The 16,774-nt window shown below is 41.9% G+C and overlaps 1 protein-coding gene across 14 annotated transcripts in view; it reads right to left on the bottom strand.

Annotated features, from left to right (window-relative positions):
• The window catches only part of Ptprt (protein tyrosine phosphatase receptor type T), a 1,059,888-nt gene that overhangs the window by 170,794 nt on the left and 872,320 nt on the right, over window positions 1-16,774 (bottom strand). For 8 of the 14 annotated variants that reach the window (XM_063248334.1, XM_063248323.1, XM_063248321.1 and 5 more), the window contains one exon: window positions 7,303-7,359. The exons of the other annotated variants lie outside the window; for them this stretch is intronic. In XM_063248334.1, the coding sequence (XP_063104404.1) occupies window positions 7,303-7,359 (57 nt within the window). The remainder of the gene's footprint in view (window positions 1-7,302; window positions 7,360-16,774) is intronic. 14 annotated transcript variants of the gene reach the window in all.

Here is a 16,774-nt window from a genome sequence, read left to right as displayed (position 1 = left end):
AAACAATAGAGATTTATCCTCATTGTTCTGGAGGCTAGATGTTCAAGACCAAGGGGAGGTGGGATGTGTGGTTCCTTCTGAAGTTCTGGGTAGAATCCTTCCTGGCTTTTGAGGTGCTTGGTAATCCTGGTATCCCCTGCCTTAAAGATACATTATTTTAGTCTCTGCCTCCGTTATCACGTGGCAGTCTCCTTGTGTGCATCTCTCTTCATATCACATATTTTTATTCTCTTTGTAAGAAAAACAGTCATATTGGATTAGATCTACCTTTCTGACTTTGTCTTAAGTAATCATATTTGTAAAGAACCTCTAAATAAAGTCACATTCCCAGTTACTGGAGTTATGACTTCAACATGTGTTTTGGGGGACATATTTCAATGCATAATTCTAAGTTAAGCTGATCATGATGATCAAAGTAGCCTGGAAAACAGGAGCATCATCTTAGCATTTCACTCAGTAAACACTAAGAGGGTCAAGGTTCATTGGACAACATATGAGAAGTGGAATAAGGTTCCTATTTGGATTCAGTAGAACATAAACCTTCTGGAAGGACAGTATGTCCTGGCTTTCTGTCTGGATTGCATAGCAGATGCATCAAGGGCTGAATCTCCCCAGGGTTTATACTCAACAAAATTCAATTTTTTTCTATACAATTCCAGACAAATTGATTCCTCAGGGGATGACTGTTTTACCTGACCCAAAGGGAAAGGAAAAGAGACAAGAGGTGAAGATTTACCCAGCAATGTCAGGATATCCAGATCTGGTCTCTGCAACATGCAGCTTGAAGCAAGCATCAGTGTCTGGAAATGAGGGAAAGGTGCACCAAAAGGAGAGAAATCTATAGCAGGATTAGGGGAAATTGAGTAGGATTAGAGAGAGGAGCTGGTAAATGTGCCGCATGGAATTCAGATTAGGACAACTAACCCAAGCAAGGGTAATATAACCAGCAGCAAGCACAGTGTTGATTGTTGAGATACCGGCCAAATCCACCATGAACATTTTTCTTTTTTCTAGCCTTTGTCCCTTGGATTTTGAAAACAGAAACATTGAATCATTTTGTCCTGTATTAAAATCTGATCTACCTCCCTCACCAAAGTAAGGGTGAAAAGCAGTCTGGTACTCATGGTAGCTAACGAGGACAGAAGTGGAGGTCCGAAGTGGCAATATCTCTGGCTGGTCACATGGCTCAGTCTCAGTTCTTCCCTATGACTCTTTCTCACAGCCTGACCTGTTCCATGCCAGCATTATCAGAAGGCAGGTCAGACACTGGGGTTTGCAGGACCACTCCAAGCAGATTGTGGAGGCGCCCCATTCGATGGCCCTGGGGAATCATTCGAGGGGGCTTGGAGTACATGGTTGTATGGAGTTTAAATACTGGGTAGAAAAGCACTTCTCAGTGACTCCCAGTCTGTTAACAAAATAGTAAAAAAAAGAACAGGATGAGGTACTCAAACCATCACAGACTTGAGGCAGAAGGCGGACAAAGGGGAATTTATCATGCCCAGTACATGCTCCGTAAATGCTAATCAGCTTCCCACTTATTAGATTATCCTTGTATGAGGCCAAGAGAGTAACTACATGCGTGCTGAGCACAGGGAAAGAGCTGGTAGGATCCAAATAGCTCTAAGACAATGTGCTTATGCTGCAAATGCATGCTGAGGTCTAGAAGAATCCTTAGTTAGGGATGGAAGTGGTACCTCTGTACTGAATGGGACTGCCAGCAGGCCATCTCCTCCAGGTGCAGTTTGAAATATTAAGTGCAGGAAAGGTTTTGCAAAGATCCAAGCTGGTAAGGCATGGGTGGAGACATCTCAGCAAAGGAAGGCATAACAGTGTGAGACCAAGAGTGTTATCAATGTGATTAATATGACTGCAGCACAGCACACAAAGGAGGAAATAAAGATAGAGAGATGGAGAAGTGCCAGAGACTAGGTCAGGAAAGGTCTTTGAGTCAGGTTAATAATCCCAAAGTCCAAAGGAGCATTTAAATCAGGATTAGACTCTTATTTCTGTGGCTTTAGTGGTGACACGTGTTGAAAAAGGACTAATGGCAAGATGAAGAGACCAGATAGGAAGCTGTGACACTAATCCAAGCAAAACTCACACATGAAAGGCAGTAAAGCAGAGGTGAAGAAGGAGACAGAGATCCAAGAGAGATCTGAGGCAGCTGAGGTCAGATGATGGAAAGCAGAGACTGAAGCTGTGGAGAGAGAAAGAAGGAAAGCACAAGACTGAGTTTCTGAATCAAGAATTAATGGCACTTTGGATGGAAGATGGTAGGCTCATTACTTCTTGATTTAAAGAAAATATCTCAGGGGAGAGATAGGTGCCACGAAAATCTCATTCACAGATGCTCATGATTAGAGGCTTGTTTGGCAAGAAGTATAACATTTACCTGCCACAGGAGAACACCCCACAATGGACTTGAGACCCCTCCTCTGCACTGAGCCTAATGATTCAGAGTGAGATTCAGATAACACAGGATGCAGCCAGAATGATGTACCTACAGCCTTGCCTTTGATAAGCTCTGAATATCTGCACCCCTCCTCTCACCCTGCTCTGAAAAGTCAGCCCTGCAGCCACTTGAGGAGCACAACAGGGGAGCTGCAGAAGGTCCTCTGCAGTGATTACTGGACTGTTTGATGTCATCTACTTCTCTGACCCACAGTTGTGGCTTCTGCTCCTAATCTGCAGGTATAGCCCTAGAATGTGCAGACTAACTCAGGACTTAGGGGAGACTGGAGACACTGAGGTTAAAGGCTCAGGGTCCTCAGCACCACGTCACCTCAGCTCTTGATTGCTCTCTTGCCTTGGGATATTATAGGAGCCAGGGTCATCCTGCCTGTCTGTCTCCCCTCTTCCCACCAAGCATAGTGCACCATGGTGGGTGCTCATGTTAGAGCTTTATCTGGTTCTCCTGTCTCCTGCTCCTATTTTCATCCATTAACTCCTACCAAAGCACAAGTCCCTGAGAGGATAGTGGGGGCCCTAGTGTGTCAAAGCCTGCAAGGCCCAAGCAGTGACCCTGCTTGGGCTGCTGTGCTATTTCCTCAGGTCCTCTCTGCCTACGCAGTCTTGTCCCAAAGACTGAAACTCTTTCCACTTGGGTCCAGGATTTTCACACTAACCCTAGAAAAGTTACTTAGGGGCATTTGCAAATCACTCCTGGAGAGGGCATTATGGTTTAAATCAAGTCACTGCAGCAAGGCCCTAATTTGAAGACCAGACAAAGAACTGACACTAGATATTTTTAATATGAGGTTCATAGGGAAGCAAGGAATGATAAAAGGAACTGTCCCTTTCAAACCTGGAGCTGGCCCAGGACTGACCCATTTCTTCTGTTGGTCCTTACTATGACTGAGCCTGGCCAGGTCAGGACTCATCTTTATTATGATTTCATAGATGAGGAAGCTGATGCTCAGAAAAACTGAGAGATTTGCTCGAGATTCCCTAATTTTAAGGAACAGGGGAATTTTCCCAAGGCCCTTTACCTTGTGCAGAAGTGACAGTGACCACTGGAACCCCTGGAGGTGATCTTTAGGGCAACAATTCTGTGCTCCAGACTAAACACTGTCAATCTCATATTGGGTCTAGGAGTAACCTGGCTGAGCTTTAGGAAGGGTCAGAGAAGAGACGTGGCTTCTACAGCGGTGATCTAAGATAGACCAAGTCTTATTAGGAGAAACAGCAAATTGGTCACTTGCCCACTGCAGCCTCAAGTCAGCCCAGTCCAAAAAAATATCAACCCTGGCTAGAGAAGCTTCTGCCTATTTCTCTCAGTGCTAAGATCCTTGGCTTCTACCCACTAGAGGCCTGTTACTCCAACCCAACGCATTCTCCAGACATTGACCCATGATCTGGGAGGAAGGGCATAATGGAATAAAGGGAACTGAACTCTGTGGAGCCTTGACACCATGTATATATGCTCCTGTGCTCACCAACCAGGGACCTAAAGGACAAAGATGTGCTTCCCCTTTAAGGTTTGTGCTGTTCAAACTGGTAGTCACTAAGCCAGGTGCTTTCTGAGAACTTCAAATTTGGCTAGGATGATAGAGGCATTCAATTTTAAAGCTCATTTTATTTCAACTAACTTATACTTAAAAATCAAAGCAATGAAAATTATGTTTACTTGTTGCACATGGTTTTTAATCTTTTCAGGGCTGTATTTCATTTTAACCATTTAAGACTTAGCATCTGAATGGAAACATGCGCTAAATGGGAAAAACAAACCAGATCTCAGACTAGGTGTAAAAAAGAATGTAAAACATCATTCATTAATAGTTATTTTTAGTACCTGCTTGCAGAATGTAATGACTGCATTCATTGTGGGGAGCTAATACATGTACAGAACACATTTTGTCTTTTTTTTTTAACCACTTTCCCATTCCTACTCTCCAGTTTTTAAAATACGGGTTACTTCTTAAAATGATATTTTGTGAATATTAGGTTATATAAATTACATTATTAAATTAATGCAATTTTTTGTTTTACTTTTCAAATGTCACTCCAAAAATTAAAAATCACATCTGTACAACAAATTATATTTCTATTAAACAGTGGTCCTGGAGATTTTAATAGAGGATTATTTCAAATCAGGAAACATTTGAGTATGTCTGGGGATGTATTTGGTAGTCACAATGAGGTTGGTACAATCCTGGCATCTCATGGATAAACTAGAGATGCTGCTCACCATTCTATAGTGTACAGAGTAGCTCTTCATGGAAAAAAAGTATTTCTAATCCTAGATATTAAGAGTTTTTAGGTTAGATACCTTGTTCTGGATTCTAGAACATGAAGTCCTTAAAGGAATATGAAAACTTAGTGGTATTTAGCTGTGGAAGAAGTTACAGTTGCATTCACACCAGTTTTTATACTTAAATATGGCTGTAGGTATTGTTAGCTCCATTTCTTTACATGAAAAAAATGGGGTCCAAAGAAGAGACATAACTCACTGATGGTCACTGGACTGGAAAATGGCAGAGCTGAGAGGTGAACTCAGCCTCAACTCATCCCAAAAGCCAGCCTGTCCCTGAGACCTCCTGTGGCTGTGCAGGTCTCCAGGATGGAGCTGCTATGATCTGAGTGGTCTGTGCTTACATCTAATATCCCCGCCACTCAGAGCCAGGCAGTTACTATTTACATCAGCCATTACTGCTACCACGGGACAGACATTACCAAAATCACCCTTTGAAAGGGACAGCCTGCTCAAAGAGAAAGACACCTCACCTGTCAAATGAAACTAAGAAAAAGGTAGAAAAAAAGGAACCCAATGAAATAAACCTGTCAGAGCAGGAGCATTCAGACACCTCGGAAGACAAGAGGTAAGAACAAATGTGCCTGATATGGGATTGGCTTTGCTTAAAGCAAACATTATCTAATGGCTCAACCTGAACAAAGCTCAGAGAACAATGAATAAAGCTCAAAGAACAATAAAGCTCAGGAGAAATGGACCTGCATGCACACAGTCCAGAGATGCAGTGTTTCTCCATAAGCCAAGTGTGGGCACAGTGGCAAGAACTTGTCTCTCACTGTCTTTCCGCATGTTCTCATGGTTTTATCTGTGACTCCCTTCTCTTGGGGAAAAGTGAGACTGCTGCTGCACAGGGCACTCTAGGGTTACTGAGTTTAATCTTTCTTTAATATGACTAGAAAGTAAATACGATAATTAGTGATAATTCCAGGTGAAATAAGGCTATTTAACTTCAGAGATTCAAATAAGATAGAATGCTTGAGCAATTGGTGGTGACATACCACCTCACAGCAGTACAGAGGCAGACATACAAAACTGGGCTATAGCAGGAGCTACTGAGGCTCTGCCCAAATCTGCCTTACTGCCTGGTGCACCTACTCTGTAGCTGTTGTGAGCGCTGGCTGCAAATTGCTCACAATACCTCCTGCCCTAGAGAAGTTTCATAAGGCTGAGGGAATCATCTCAGGAGGCCACACATCTCACGGCAACCCGTAGCCAATGGCTGACTGACACCATAATACAAATGTTGGTCCTCTTTCCTCAAGGTAGAAACCAACTCTGTAGAACAATTCACTCCAGACACATGTGGAGCTCAGACTGATTCAGGTCTCCATGTTTTCCTCTAACTTTGCCTTTTGACTCACTGCATTTCCTTCCCTTTCTTCTGAGAGCATCTCTCAATGAATGATGTGCACAATAACCCCCCATCACACACCCAATGCTCAGGGAGCCCAGTCTGAGACATTCACTAGCAGCAATGTGTCTCCATTTGGGAAAGGAGGTAACAGGAGTTCACTATGCAATAGCAAAAGGCGGGATTCCTGTCTTCACTGACTGCCCTATTTTCTTTTCCACATTGCTAAACTAACCAGTTAGGGACTGGTAGAGAGGAAGTCATGTCTGGGCAAGAACTTTGAGAGTGATGACAGTTAAAGGCTTGAAACTTCCCACATGAGCAGAAAAGGTCCCTAAAAGACGGAAGATCTCTTGCTTCGTGGGTTGCCTTTTATCTCTAGGGCTCTGTGATGAGCAGCAATCTCTGGCATGGATGGGCTTTGCATCTTCTGAAGAATGAAACATGTTTATGTGAAATGAGATCTATCTACACTGTGCTTCAAACATGTCTAGCCTGGTCCTTCTTATACCAGCTCTTTTGACATTTATCATCTTGTTTCGCATCAGAATACACCTTTAGAAGACTCTGCATATATAAAACCTGCAGTGCAAATAGTGTCTCTTAAGATGTATATATTATAACTCCCACTTAACAGGTAAGAAAAGTGGGCTGGTTACCTTTAAGGGAGATTGTGGCCAAATGTCCCAAGAACAGACTTGCTAAGTCAATTCTTTTCCAACCTCAGATCACAGCTCTGTAAAACATTCCCTCAGAGTCACATGCATTTTTGAACACTATGACCTGTGTTTCATAGCATTATTTACATTTGCACATTTGTGTATTTTTTAAACCAGTGACTGTTTCTCCTTCTAGAAAGCCATATGAACATATAGTATACTCTTGTCCTTATTATTGTATTCTTCAGTATCTAGAAAAGTGCCTGACACATAATAGGTATTTAGTAAGCATTATAAAATGGATTAACAGATGGATGAATAAATGGATGGATGGATACAGGGATGCATGGTTGGATGGGTAAATGGATGGTGGGTGGATGGATGATTGAAGGGTGGCTGCATGGATGGGTGGGTGTGTGGATAAGAGGGTGGAGTGGGGGGGGGCTTCCAGTTCCTCTCTGATGCACAGGGCCCAGAGGACCCTCTGTGCATGGGCCACTCTTGATCCCCTCCCACCTGCCCAGGGCTCTGGTGATCACCTGTGGTGAGGAGGCAGAGTGGAGTCCCCGGGGTCACCTGGGCGCTGCCCATTGGTGCTGACCACAAGGAAGCCAATCCCCAGGCAGCATGCAGAAGAGAAGGAGAGAAAGAAACACATGAAAACGTGAGGTACGGTGAACAAAACTGCAAGTCTTGTGGCTCTGAAGAGCTCACATTAAGCAGCAAAAGAACATCATGATTTAATAAAACAGGGGCCTAAAATAGATTTTTAAAAATGAAACAAGCATAAAAGCCACCATTTATCAAGTACCCATGGCATGCCAGGTACTCTGCCAGACTGCTCACATATAATGTTTCTAAGACTTAGGACAACTCATAAAGGTCAGTAGTATTATAAATGAACATGGCATTTTTCCAGTCAAATTTCATTTTCTCCAGCCCTCATTTTCTTTGTAAATGGCACTACCACCCATGTAGCAAGCATCTTAGTCTAAAAATCTAGGCACTCCCTTTATTCAATATTCCCTCTTGTCTGCTATATAAAAATCAACAATGAGGTCTTACTAATTTTACCCAAAAACTTCTCTTGAAGTCTCTTTTTTCTCTCCATCCCCACTTAGTTCAGTCCACCCTTGTGTTTTTACTTGAATCATTCAGTTAGCCTCCAATTTTTTTGTTCCTTCCTTCAGTCTTGTGAGCCTTGGATAAATGTTAAGTATAATTTGCTCAAAATTGCAAAACTAGTACCGGGCAGAGGCTCTGTCCAAACCCTGGTTTGCATGGCTTTAATAGGTCTAGTACCTGCCTCTGAAGAAAGCAAAAAGCCTAGAAGGTTTTTATGCTTGATCAGAGGCTACAAGGGTCTCTAGCCATTCATCAACAAAACTTCAGAAAATCCTCATGCAAAATAGAAAGAGGTAGGGCTTTGCAGACTAAGTGATAAATAGGAACTTTATCATTTCAAGAATAATGCAAGTAGCAAGCTTGATCAACAGTCATGAGGCACTATAAAATGCAACCATGAGTAAACAGTTCCAAAACACATTCTAAGTCAGGGGTCAGCAAATGACAGCTTATGGTGAAACACAGCTCTTACTGCCTATTCCCTGAGTGGCACAAAAATGTTAATATTTTTTTTAATATTTGGGAAAAATAAGAATAGAATAATGAGACATATCAGAAACTGAATAAAATTCAAATTTTAGTGTATGTAAACAAAATCATATTCAACACAATTACACTTATACGCATTATCTATGATTGCTTTTGTGCTTTAATGGCAAACTTGGTATGTGTGACAAATAGCATCAGCCCTGCAAAGCTGACAATATTTACTATCTACCCTTTTGCAGAAAAGTGCTAAGCCCTGTGGTAAGTGGTTGTTTTTATTAGCCCCATTCAATCTGTCCAGGATGGCAAGACAAGGACTATTGGTAACACATGTCAAAGAAACAAACAAAAGATTTGACAGAAGAAATGACTCATATTCTGACCTGGCCTCTTTGAGCAGCATCCTAATTGTTGTCATTCTGCAACCTTGTCTCTGCTTTAGTCTTCTCTCTCATTCATTGGCTGAGCTGCAACTAGAGTGCTTTTTCCAGGAAAATACTTCAGAGTCCTGGATGACCTGACCACTCATGCTTCGTCTGCTTCACTTCTGAATATCCTAACTGCTTCTGCTAACACTGGTGTCTTGGCCACCCAGCCTTTGCTTTGTCCCATTCACATTTGGCTGCACACTTTTTTGCCTCCAGCAATCTGTGTATCTACCTCTTTGATTCTTAACACCGTTCTGCCTTACACTCCTGCCTTGTTCGATAGGATCATTTTCATCCTTTTTTTCAAAATATGGCTTAGTGTCCACGCACAGTGGGAAAGTGTATAGTAAGTTGATTAACATCTCCCTTCTCCATGCTCTGACAGCATCCTGCACTTACGGTCCTCATGGCCCTGGTAACACTGTATTGATACACATCAATTGGTCCTCTCACCAGTTACTACACTGTGAGTGCTTATTACATGCCAGACATTGCACTAAGCAGGTTCATTAACACATCAAATTCCTGCATTAGCCCTTTGAAATAAATGGTGTTACTGTTTTGGGTTTATAGATGGTGAAAACATTTTCTGTCCAAACCCTAAGAGCATCCCAATTGAAAGATGAAATTCTTAACTTCTAGAGAATAGGGAGCACATGTCAATATTAGTTGTACTTAATAAATATTTGCTAAACACTAACCAAATACATGAAGTTGTAAGTCAGCATTTTGTTTTACTTAGTAGCTGTATCATTTTAAAATACACATCTTTCTAGTTTTCTATTTATCTGTAAATGAGGGGTTATACTAAATCCCACACGAGTGATTTAAGAATCAGAAAGAAAACAGTTAAAGGCTTGGCTTAGTTGGCAGCTCTAGAAAGGGTGTCACTCTTCCTCACTCTCTAGGGCTACAATCCATGCTCTAGTTTGCCTCAATGCTGAACTTGCAGGTGTAGAAACAGAGGGACAGCTGGACAGGTATAACACCTGGGAGAGATTTTTCTTGTGGGTGGAGAGGCCGAAGAGAAGTGATGGGTTATGGGTAGGCCTCAGCAGCACACAAGGGAAAAGGTGTTATATGTGCTAGTGATGACTATTGCTTATAATGCCATTTCCACTTCTTAGCTGTGTGGACTATATCTAGTTATCTTTCAGGTGGGTTATATCACATGACAAGTTCTCATTAAGGCCATGGAAGTGCAGTGGCATGATTCATTTCCAAGTGAGGTTTTCAAGATCAAAATTCCTATCTGCACAATTTCTCTTCCTCTACGGTGGTCACATATATTATAGATGACATGGCAACAAATAAACCTGTGTGGTATTAAGATACTGAGATTTGGGTCCTGATTTGTTATTGCAACAGAGCCTACCTTATCTTGACTAATCCAGGTGAAAAAGAGATGGTGGTCTCTTGCATTCTTCTCTATCACTGGTTTCCCACCATATGACTATTTTACTGGAAGATTCATTACTCTTATCTGTCTGCACTTTCCAGGCAGTGTTCAGTGTATTTATGTCTATATATCAGCAATGAATTAAAAAATTGGAACCATGAAAACAAGACGCAAGACTGGAGTTTCTCAGACTTCCTTTGTAACTTTTTCCTCTTCGAACCCAATGAATGATGACGGTAGTGAGATATTGCTAAGCTACAGACAACCCTGGAGCAGACAACCTTGAAGACAAACTAATTTCTTGGTTTATTAGCTTTAATATATTGTGGAAGGAAAAAAAGCTGAGGTTCTTCGAGTCATCTCATCTTATGCTTCAGATTCTGTATGTTAACTTGCGTACCACTGAAGAGAGGCCAAAGACTGTCACACCCTAAAATTTGTATTATCAGTTGTTTTTAGCTAAGGGGTGGAAAAGGACCCAAAATTAGGAAACAGAATCCTACCAGCAGTCCATGGATTCTTGCTCAGTCTATGGTGTTAAGATTCAAATGGTGCTGCGAATCATATCTCAGTTACAGTTCTTAGGGACCTTGAACTCCTTATTTATCCCTTCTGTACCTATATGGCTTCATTTCTTGAGTAGGGCAATAATGATGACCACTATTTATTTAGTGCATACTATGTTCCAGGCTTTACCTCTATTATACTACTGTAAGTTCATGTCCACAAATGCAGCTCTGAGACTGCAACAAAATTGGTGGTTAATTTTTGCAAACTTCTCCTCCCCCTCCCCTATTTGAACATTGCATTGAGATCCTAACAATGTGGTTTGAAGTTTTTTTTTATACTGAACCCTGTTTCTAGCCTAACTCTAATTTTCCTCTTCCCTAACTCCTAATTTTAAATGGGTACATTGTCCTTTTGTAAGGTCCACTTTCTTCAGAACCATAGTCTTAAGCCAAAGTCAACACAGGTGTGTCAGATCGTAGTAGATAATTCTCATTTCTCACTGACAGGGAGGGATTGGGACTTCCTAGCTGTGTTCTGCGAGGATAAGAGTCTGTGCTTGCTTGTGTTTTCCTGGACTCTACTGTACCAGCTTTGGCTTTCCTGAGTGGGATGTGGAGGACGTGTGTTGGGCAGCGGGATAGTCTGAGTCAATCTAGAAACTAGCAGATTGAAGAAGGGCAGAAGAGACCACAGAGATGTGCCAGAAAGCAAGAAAAATAGTAAAGAAAGGGTAAAGATATTAAAGATCAAATTTACGTTAATTTGTGGTGTCCTTAGGATGTAGTAAAGTCATATTGCTTCATTGACATTTTAGAAATAAGAAGACCCTGGCTGAGAGTAAAAGGGATCAGGGGTCAAGGAGACTTTCTTACAACTGTGCAATCTCAGTGCACCTAGCCTGAAAAATTCAAATTATATTTCACTGAGGAAGAAAAGAAGTGTCTTGTACCAACTCTCCAAACACACATTCTGAGCTTTCCCTTCTGAAAATCTGACAGATTTAGAAGACTGAAAAACTCCAAGAATTTCCACTTGACTATCTCTCTACTGTTTTCCCTCTCACGGTGGATACTTCCTACGGCCCTTGCCCCAGCTGCTGTAGCTAGATTGGGGTGTTCCATGATCCAGGCTTCTCCTGTACTTGCTGGGCGGATGTGGAAGAAAGCACAGTGCCATAGTCAAGGGCTAGCAAATGGAGGAACTCCTACATACAGGATCAAAAAGTCTATTATTGTTGTGCAGGATCTCATCCGAGCACTATCTATAGATAAAATGGTAACCCACTGACAGCTGAGGCCAACATCATTCCTAAGAATTTCAGTTTCTATACTTTGCATTTAACCCAAGTCATTTGCCAGATGACTCATATGTAGAGTTGTATGAGAATGCAGACTTTGGCTTTTGCTATAGGTTAGGTAAAGGTGGGGCTTTTGGAAAGTGGTTGGAGCACAGTGCTCTGTACTCATCAGTGGGTTTATCCACTGACCTGAAAGGGTATATTTTTGTCTGCAGCTACTCCCATCCCTCTCTGCTCCCTGACCACTTTACATTGAACACCTTTTCCTCCATCAAGCCCCTCTGCCATCCTGTTTCTGTCTTGGAGTCAGTTGACCTTGGACTAAAACTGTGAGCAAAATAAACTTCTTTAATTATGGGTGCTGGGTGTTTTGTTCTAGCAATGAGAAAGTGACTGAGACAGTTTGCTTTAGAGAACTGAGGAAGGACCTATGCATAGTAGGTTAGGATCTCCATCAGACTCAGAAGGCCAGGATAGAATGAAATTCATAGTTTATTGTCTGTTATATTTTTGAATATTTAGAATATTAGGACTAATAATCCTGGGTTTAAAAGTGACACAATAAGTCCACAAATATTAAGTTACTTGTCTCAAGTCAAACAACAAACTTTCGGAGGTAGGATTGAATCCAGGAGCTTCTGATTTCTTAGTGTCCCATGAAGCCTTGCAAGAAAGCTTTACATAAGACAGAACTGTCCATACATATTGGATTAGCAAGGTAAGGACCTCCTACTGGTAGCAGATGATTCTTTCATCTCATGTGGCATTTTATGCCACCTGTGGCCTGTTATTTAGTGGAAAAGAAAGCCACAGACACATAATCTCTTTTCTGGTCCTTGGTCTTAGCATCAGTAAAATGAGGCAATTTCCCTGGAGAATGGTTATCTATTGCTCCTGTAAATTCTGTGGGACTAAGGAGCCTTTATAGAGAGGGGTGAGAAAGCTCCTGGAAGAAGTGCTTCACCTCAGGGTTAGCTCTCATAAAAACAAGGCACATTTACAAAACACCATCACCCAAGCCTATTGCCTGTTGCCATTGGGCAATGGTTTCAGTCCATCAACGCTGATGGACATAATGGCACTACTGGGAACGCTGGCCTCTTATCTTATGCTTCATTATTCTGAAGTTCAGCTTTCAGCACCTACTCTGAGGGAGTTGTTTTAATGGGATCGTTATAGAATGTTTACTAGATTAAAACTGTGGCTGTGTTCTGCAAAGCAACTCTGCAAATGGCTTTATGGGTTTTCAGATTTATTTTGTCTGAATGACTCTGCTCAGTTTGCAAATCAAATCAAAGCTGATTTTTCTAACTGCCACTCCTGTGCACCCAGCAGGAATCTTCAGAGCCAGCTGTGTTCCCTTGAAGTCTGGCGCCAGAGATGGGAATGTTGCTGCCTGCTGGTGGCCACTTTGGTTCCAACCAAAGGCAGGAGGCAAATAGGTAGGTACCTGCTTGACCCTGTGTGAGGTGAGAGAGCAGATTAGAGGAAGAAAACTTTATTATCTGGAAGGAGAAAAGGCAGACTCACAGGATTCTGTGGCCTCAAAAACTTATGAGCAGAAATAATAAGCAAATTTAGACTCATAATACTGAGGCTCTTTCCCACTGAAGTATAGAAAAGGGGAAGGAACTTCCTGGAACAGTAGTGAGGCTTCTGTCATGACAGAAACCCAGAAAGATATTTGCTGGGACTTTTGTTAGTGAGGACTGTAGGTCACACAATTGACTTTCTATTTCACTTTTTACCCTGTTTTCCAAAGAGAACGGCCATTACATATAGGTTGCACTTAAAAAATATGACAATGGAAGGATAATGTCCTGTTGGCCATCCACCCACCCATCCATCCATCCATCTATCCATCCATCCATCCATCCATCCATCCATCCTTCCATCCATCCGTCTGACCCCTGATCTACTGAAGCATCCATCTATCCATCCATGTACTCATTTGTCCACGTGTTCATTTGAACATTTTAATGAGCACCACTACATGCAAAAACCTGGGCATATCACAGGGTTTGAAATAGGAACAGTGCTTGTACTCATGTCAGAATCTAGCAGGTGATAAACACTAAACATATAGATAAGAAATCCATGTTTTCAAATTGAGATGCATGCTATAAAGAAAAAGTACAAGGTATATATTCAGAATCAAAAAGTTTGGGATACATATTAGATTGGAGATCAGAATAGTGTTTCATAGAAAGTGAGGCTTAGGTCACATCCTGAGGTTTATCTAGTAAGTAGATGTACTTGCTAGCCAGAGCATTTAGGGATGATAAAGGCCTTAGGTTGGAAGAAATTAATGTAGTTGAAGTATTTCTACTATACCACTATGCTGGAATTTAATGAATAAGAGGAGAGAAGTTCTGTGAGGCTAGAGGGTGAGCAGGGTCACATAATACAGGAAAGATTAGCAGGGGTAGGGTTATGGATACGGGTGAGATAAAACAGGAAAGTGAAGAGAAGGACATGTGGAAGACAATAGAAGAATCAGTGGGTGAAGGATCTTACAGAAGACTTGCCATCAGTTTCCCAAAAAGGAGCTGAGTAGTGTGGTCTTAGACTTAGGTAACTGGATCAGAAAGAAGTTCCTGGTGACGGCTGTGTTCCACCCAGAAGGATGTGAACTGAGATTCATGGGCATCTCCAGCAGCTGCAGCCTGGGGTGGCTTCCACTAGATGAAATGATGTTCTCTGAGATGGGTTGCTATATCTCCTCTACAGGTTGCAGAACCTCTGATGTCTAACTCCTCACCCCAAGTTTTCACGTGCCCCATTTTCTCAAGGATCACTCCTGAGTATCTTCTTTGCAGATTGAGCCCATCCCTCATCTTCCAAAAGTAGGACAAACACTATCTAAGGGTCCTAACTGCCCCTCCCTTACTGGCCTTCCTCATAGCTCCTGTTTTAACTGCAAAAGAAAACCTAATTTTTAAATTGATTCTTTTGTCCCTTAATTTTTTTACTGTCTGCCCTTTAAAGTTTGAGTAATAATTTTGTTTATAGAACAAAACTTAATTTTTATTCAGGGCATGCATTTTCTTTCTAGACCATTGAATATATCTATTTCCAGGGCTTAGGAAGGCCGTGCAAAGGGTGGTAGCGCTTGGACTTGAGGCAATTCCATTAGCATTCTGCTACCCTCAACCCAAGGTGTAATTCATCCTCTACACTAGGAGCCTTGAAGCACATAGATGCAGCAGGTAAGGCTGTTGATTTCACATCCAGCTGCTCCTTTCAGACTCTTGCACCATGGGCCTGTGGTTAAGGGCTCACACTTGTGACTTTCTTCTTGTATTTGATTAGGGCTTGGAGTGCCACTTCCTCTCCAACCACCTGACAGATTGGGATGGAGGACAGAGCAAAGAAGAAGTGCCAAAGATTGACTGACAAGGAAATGAGTAAAAATCTTGGTCTTCTCACTTCAAGCCAGGACAATGTGTGAGATCTTTATCCTCCAGACCTATTCCATGTTTGACTTCAGCTGAAGTGAGAATCTTGCTCAGCTTCTCCCAATCCGTGTTCAACCTCTCTCTCTCTCTCTCTCTCTCTCTCTCTCTCTCTCTCTCTCTCTCTCTCTCTTTCCACTTTTCCTCTTTCCCTCTCACAGATTTCTTGTGAGAGTTCTTCCTCTATATATCCATTTTTCCCCAAATCCTTGCCTCAGGTTCTGCTTCTAGGGAACCTAATCTTTAGACCTCTTCATCTTTATTTATCCATTCATAAATTTCACTTTTCCACTGTGGATGGACCCCAATTTTGAGTGCTCTAAATCTCTTAGGTTAGTAAAAGCCAACCATTGACTTAGGAACAAGGTAAACACGAACATAAAATTGAGGTGCTGGCTATAACCCCCTCATTGGTGAAAACCACTGTGTTCAGGGGTTTTTGAAATGAGTCTATCTTAACCCCAGGATCAACCCTACTTCAAGCAAATATCAAACTGTTGCACCATGACACCATGTCTAGGCTCTTGATTTCTGGTTTTGTCCCAGCTGCATAAATAAATACTGCTCTGTGGGGTAATGTTAATCCACTCAGTATATCTGATGCAAATACAGAGGACTGGTTCTTCAGGTGAGGCTTGGGCTAAGGTTGTGCCTCCTCCTACAGCTTGAGGTCCTTTATCTACTGAACTCTTGCATCCCACTGTTGCTCTCACTGTGTTAGTTGAAAAAAGACAGTGATGTGATGAGGAGGCATAAAGTCTTCAATACTGCACTTTCCTAGTCCAGGAGGAGCAGGTGATGGTCTGGGAACACATACTGGCCATTACTGCCTGTGGCTCTGACAACTCACTCCCACCCAGTACATTTTGCTTCTTTTTAGAGGCACTGGTCACAATTTAAACTTCACCTCTGTTCACTTCATGTCTGTGTTCATACTAAACTCCTTGAAGACAGGAGCTATGCCTACTGGTTCACTATGGAATTCCCAGTTCCTGTAAAGGGTCCTGAATATAGAAGTTCAATAAGCATACTAATTACATGAAATAAACAATAGTTATCAATAATGATCATTCTTCCTCTAAAACACTTTGCTGTCAACAAAATACTTTTACTGGTGTCATTTGATGCCTACATCAAACAAGGAAGTAGAGGCCCTGAACACTGAGACTGGCTTGTGTCATCTTACTCAGTTTGCTAGACCCAGCTGTGAACAGTGCAGAGGTTTTGGAGAGCCAGTTGTTACATTATTAGAACATGAAATTAGACATGGTGTGGGTATCCACCCCAGAGCTCGACAAGTCAGGGTTCTTG

This window comes from Cavia porcellus, unplaced genomic scaffold (genome assembly GCF_034190915.1).
Source record: "Cavia porcellus strain 051 isolate PalLab524CR breed Dunkin Hartley unplaced genomic scaffold, mCavPor4.1 scaffold_5, whole genome shotgun sequence".
NCBI classification, from domain to species: domain Eukaryota; kingdom Metazoa; phylum Chordata; class Mammalia; order Rodentia; family Caviidae; genus Cavia; species Cavia porcellus.
Note: the sequence above shows the minus strand (reverse complement) of the source record. Positions and strands in the feature narration are given on the sequence as shown.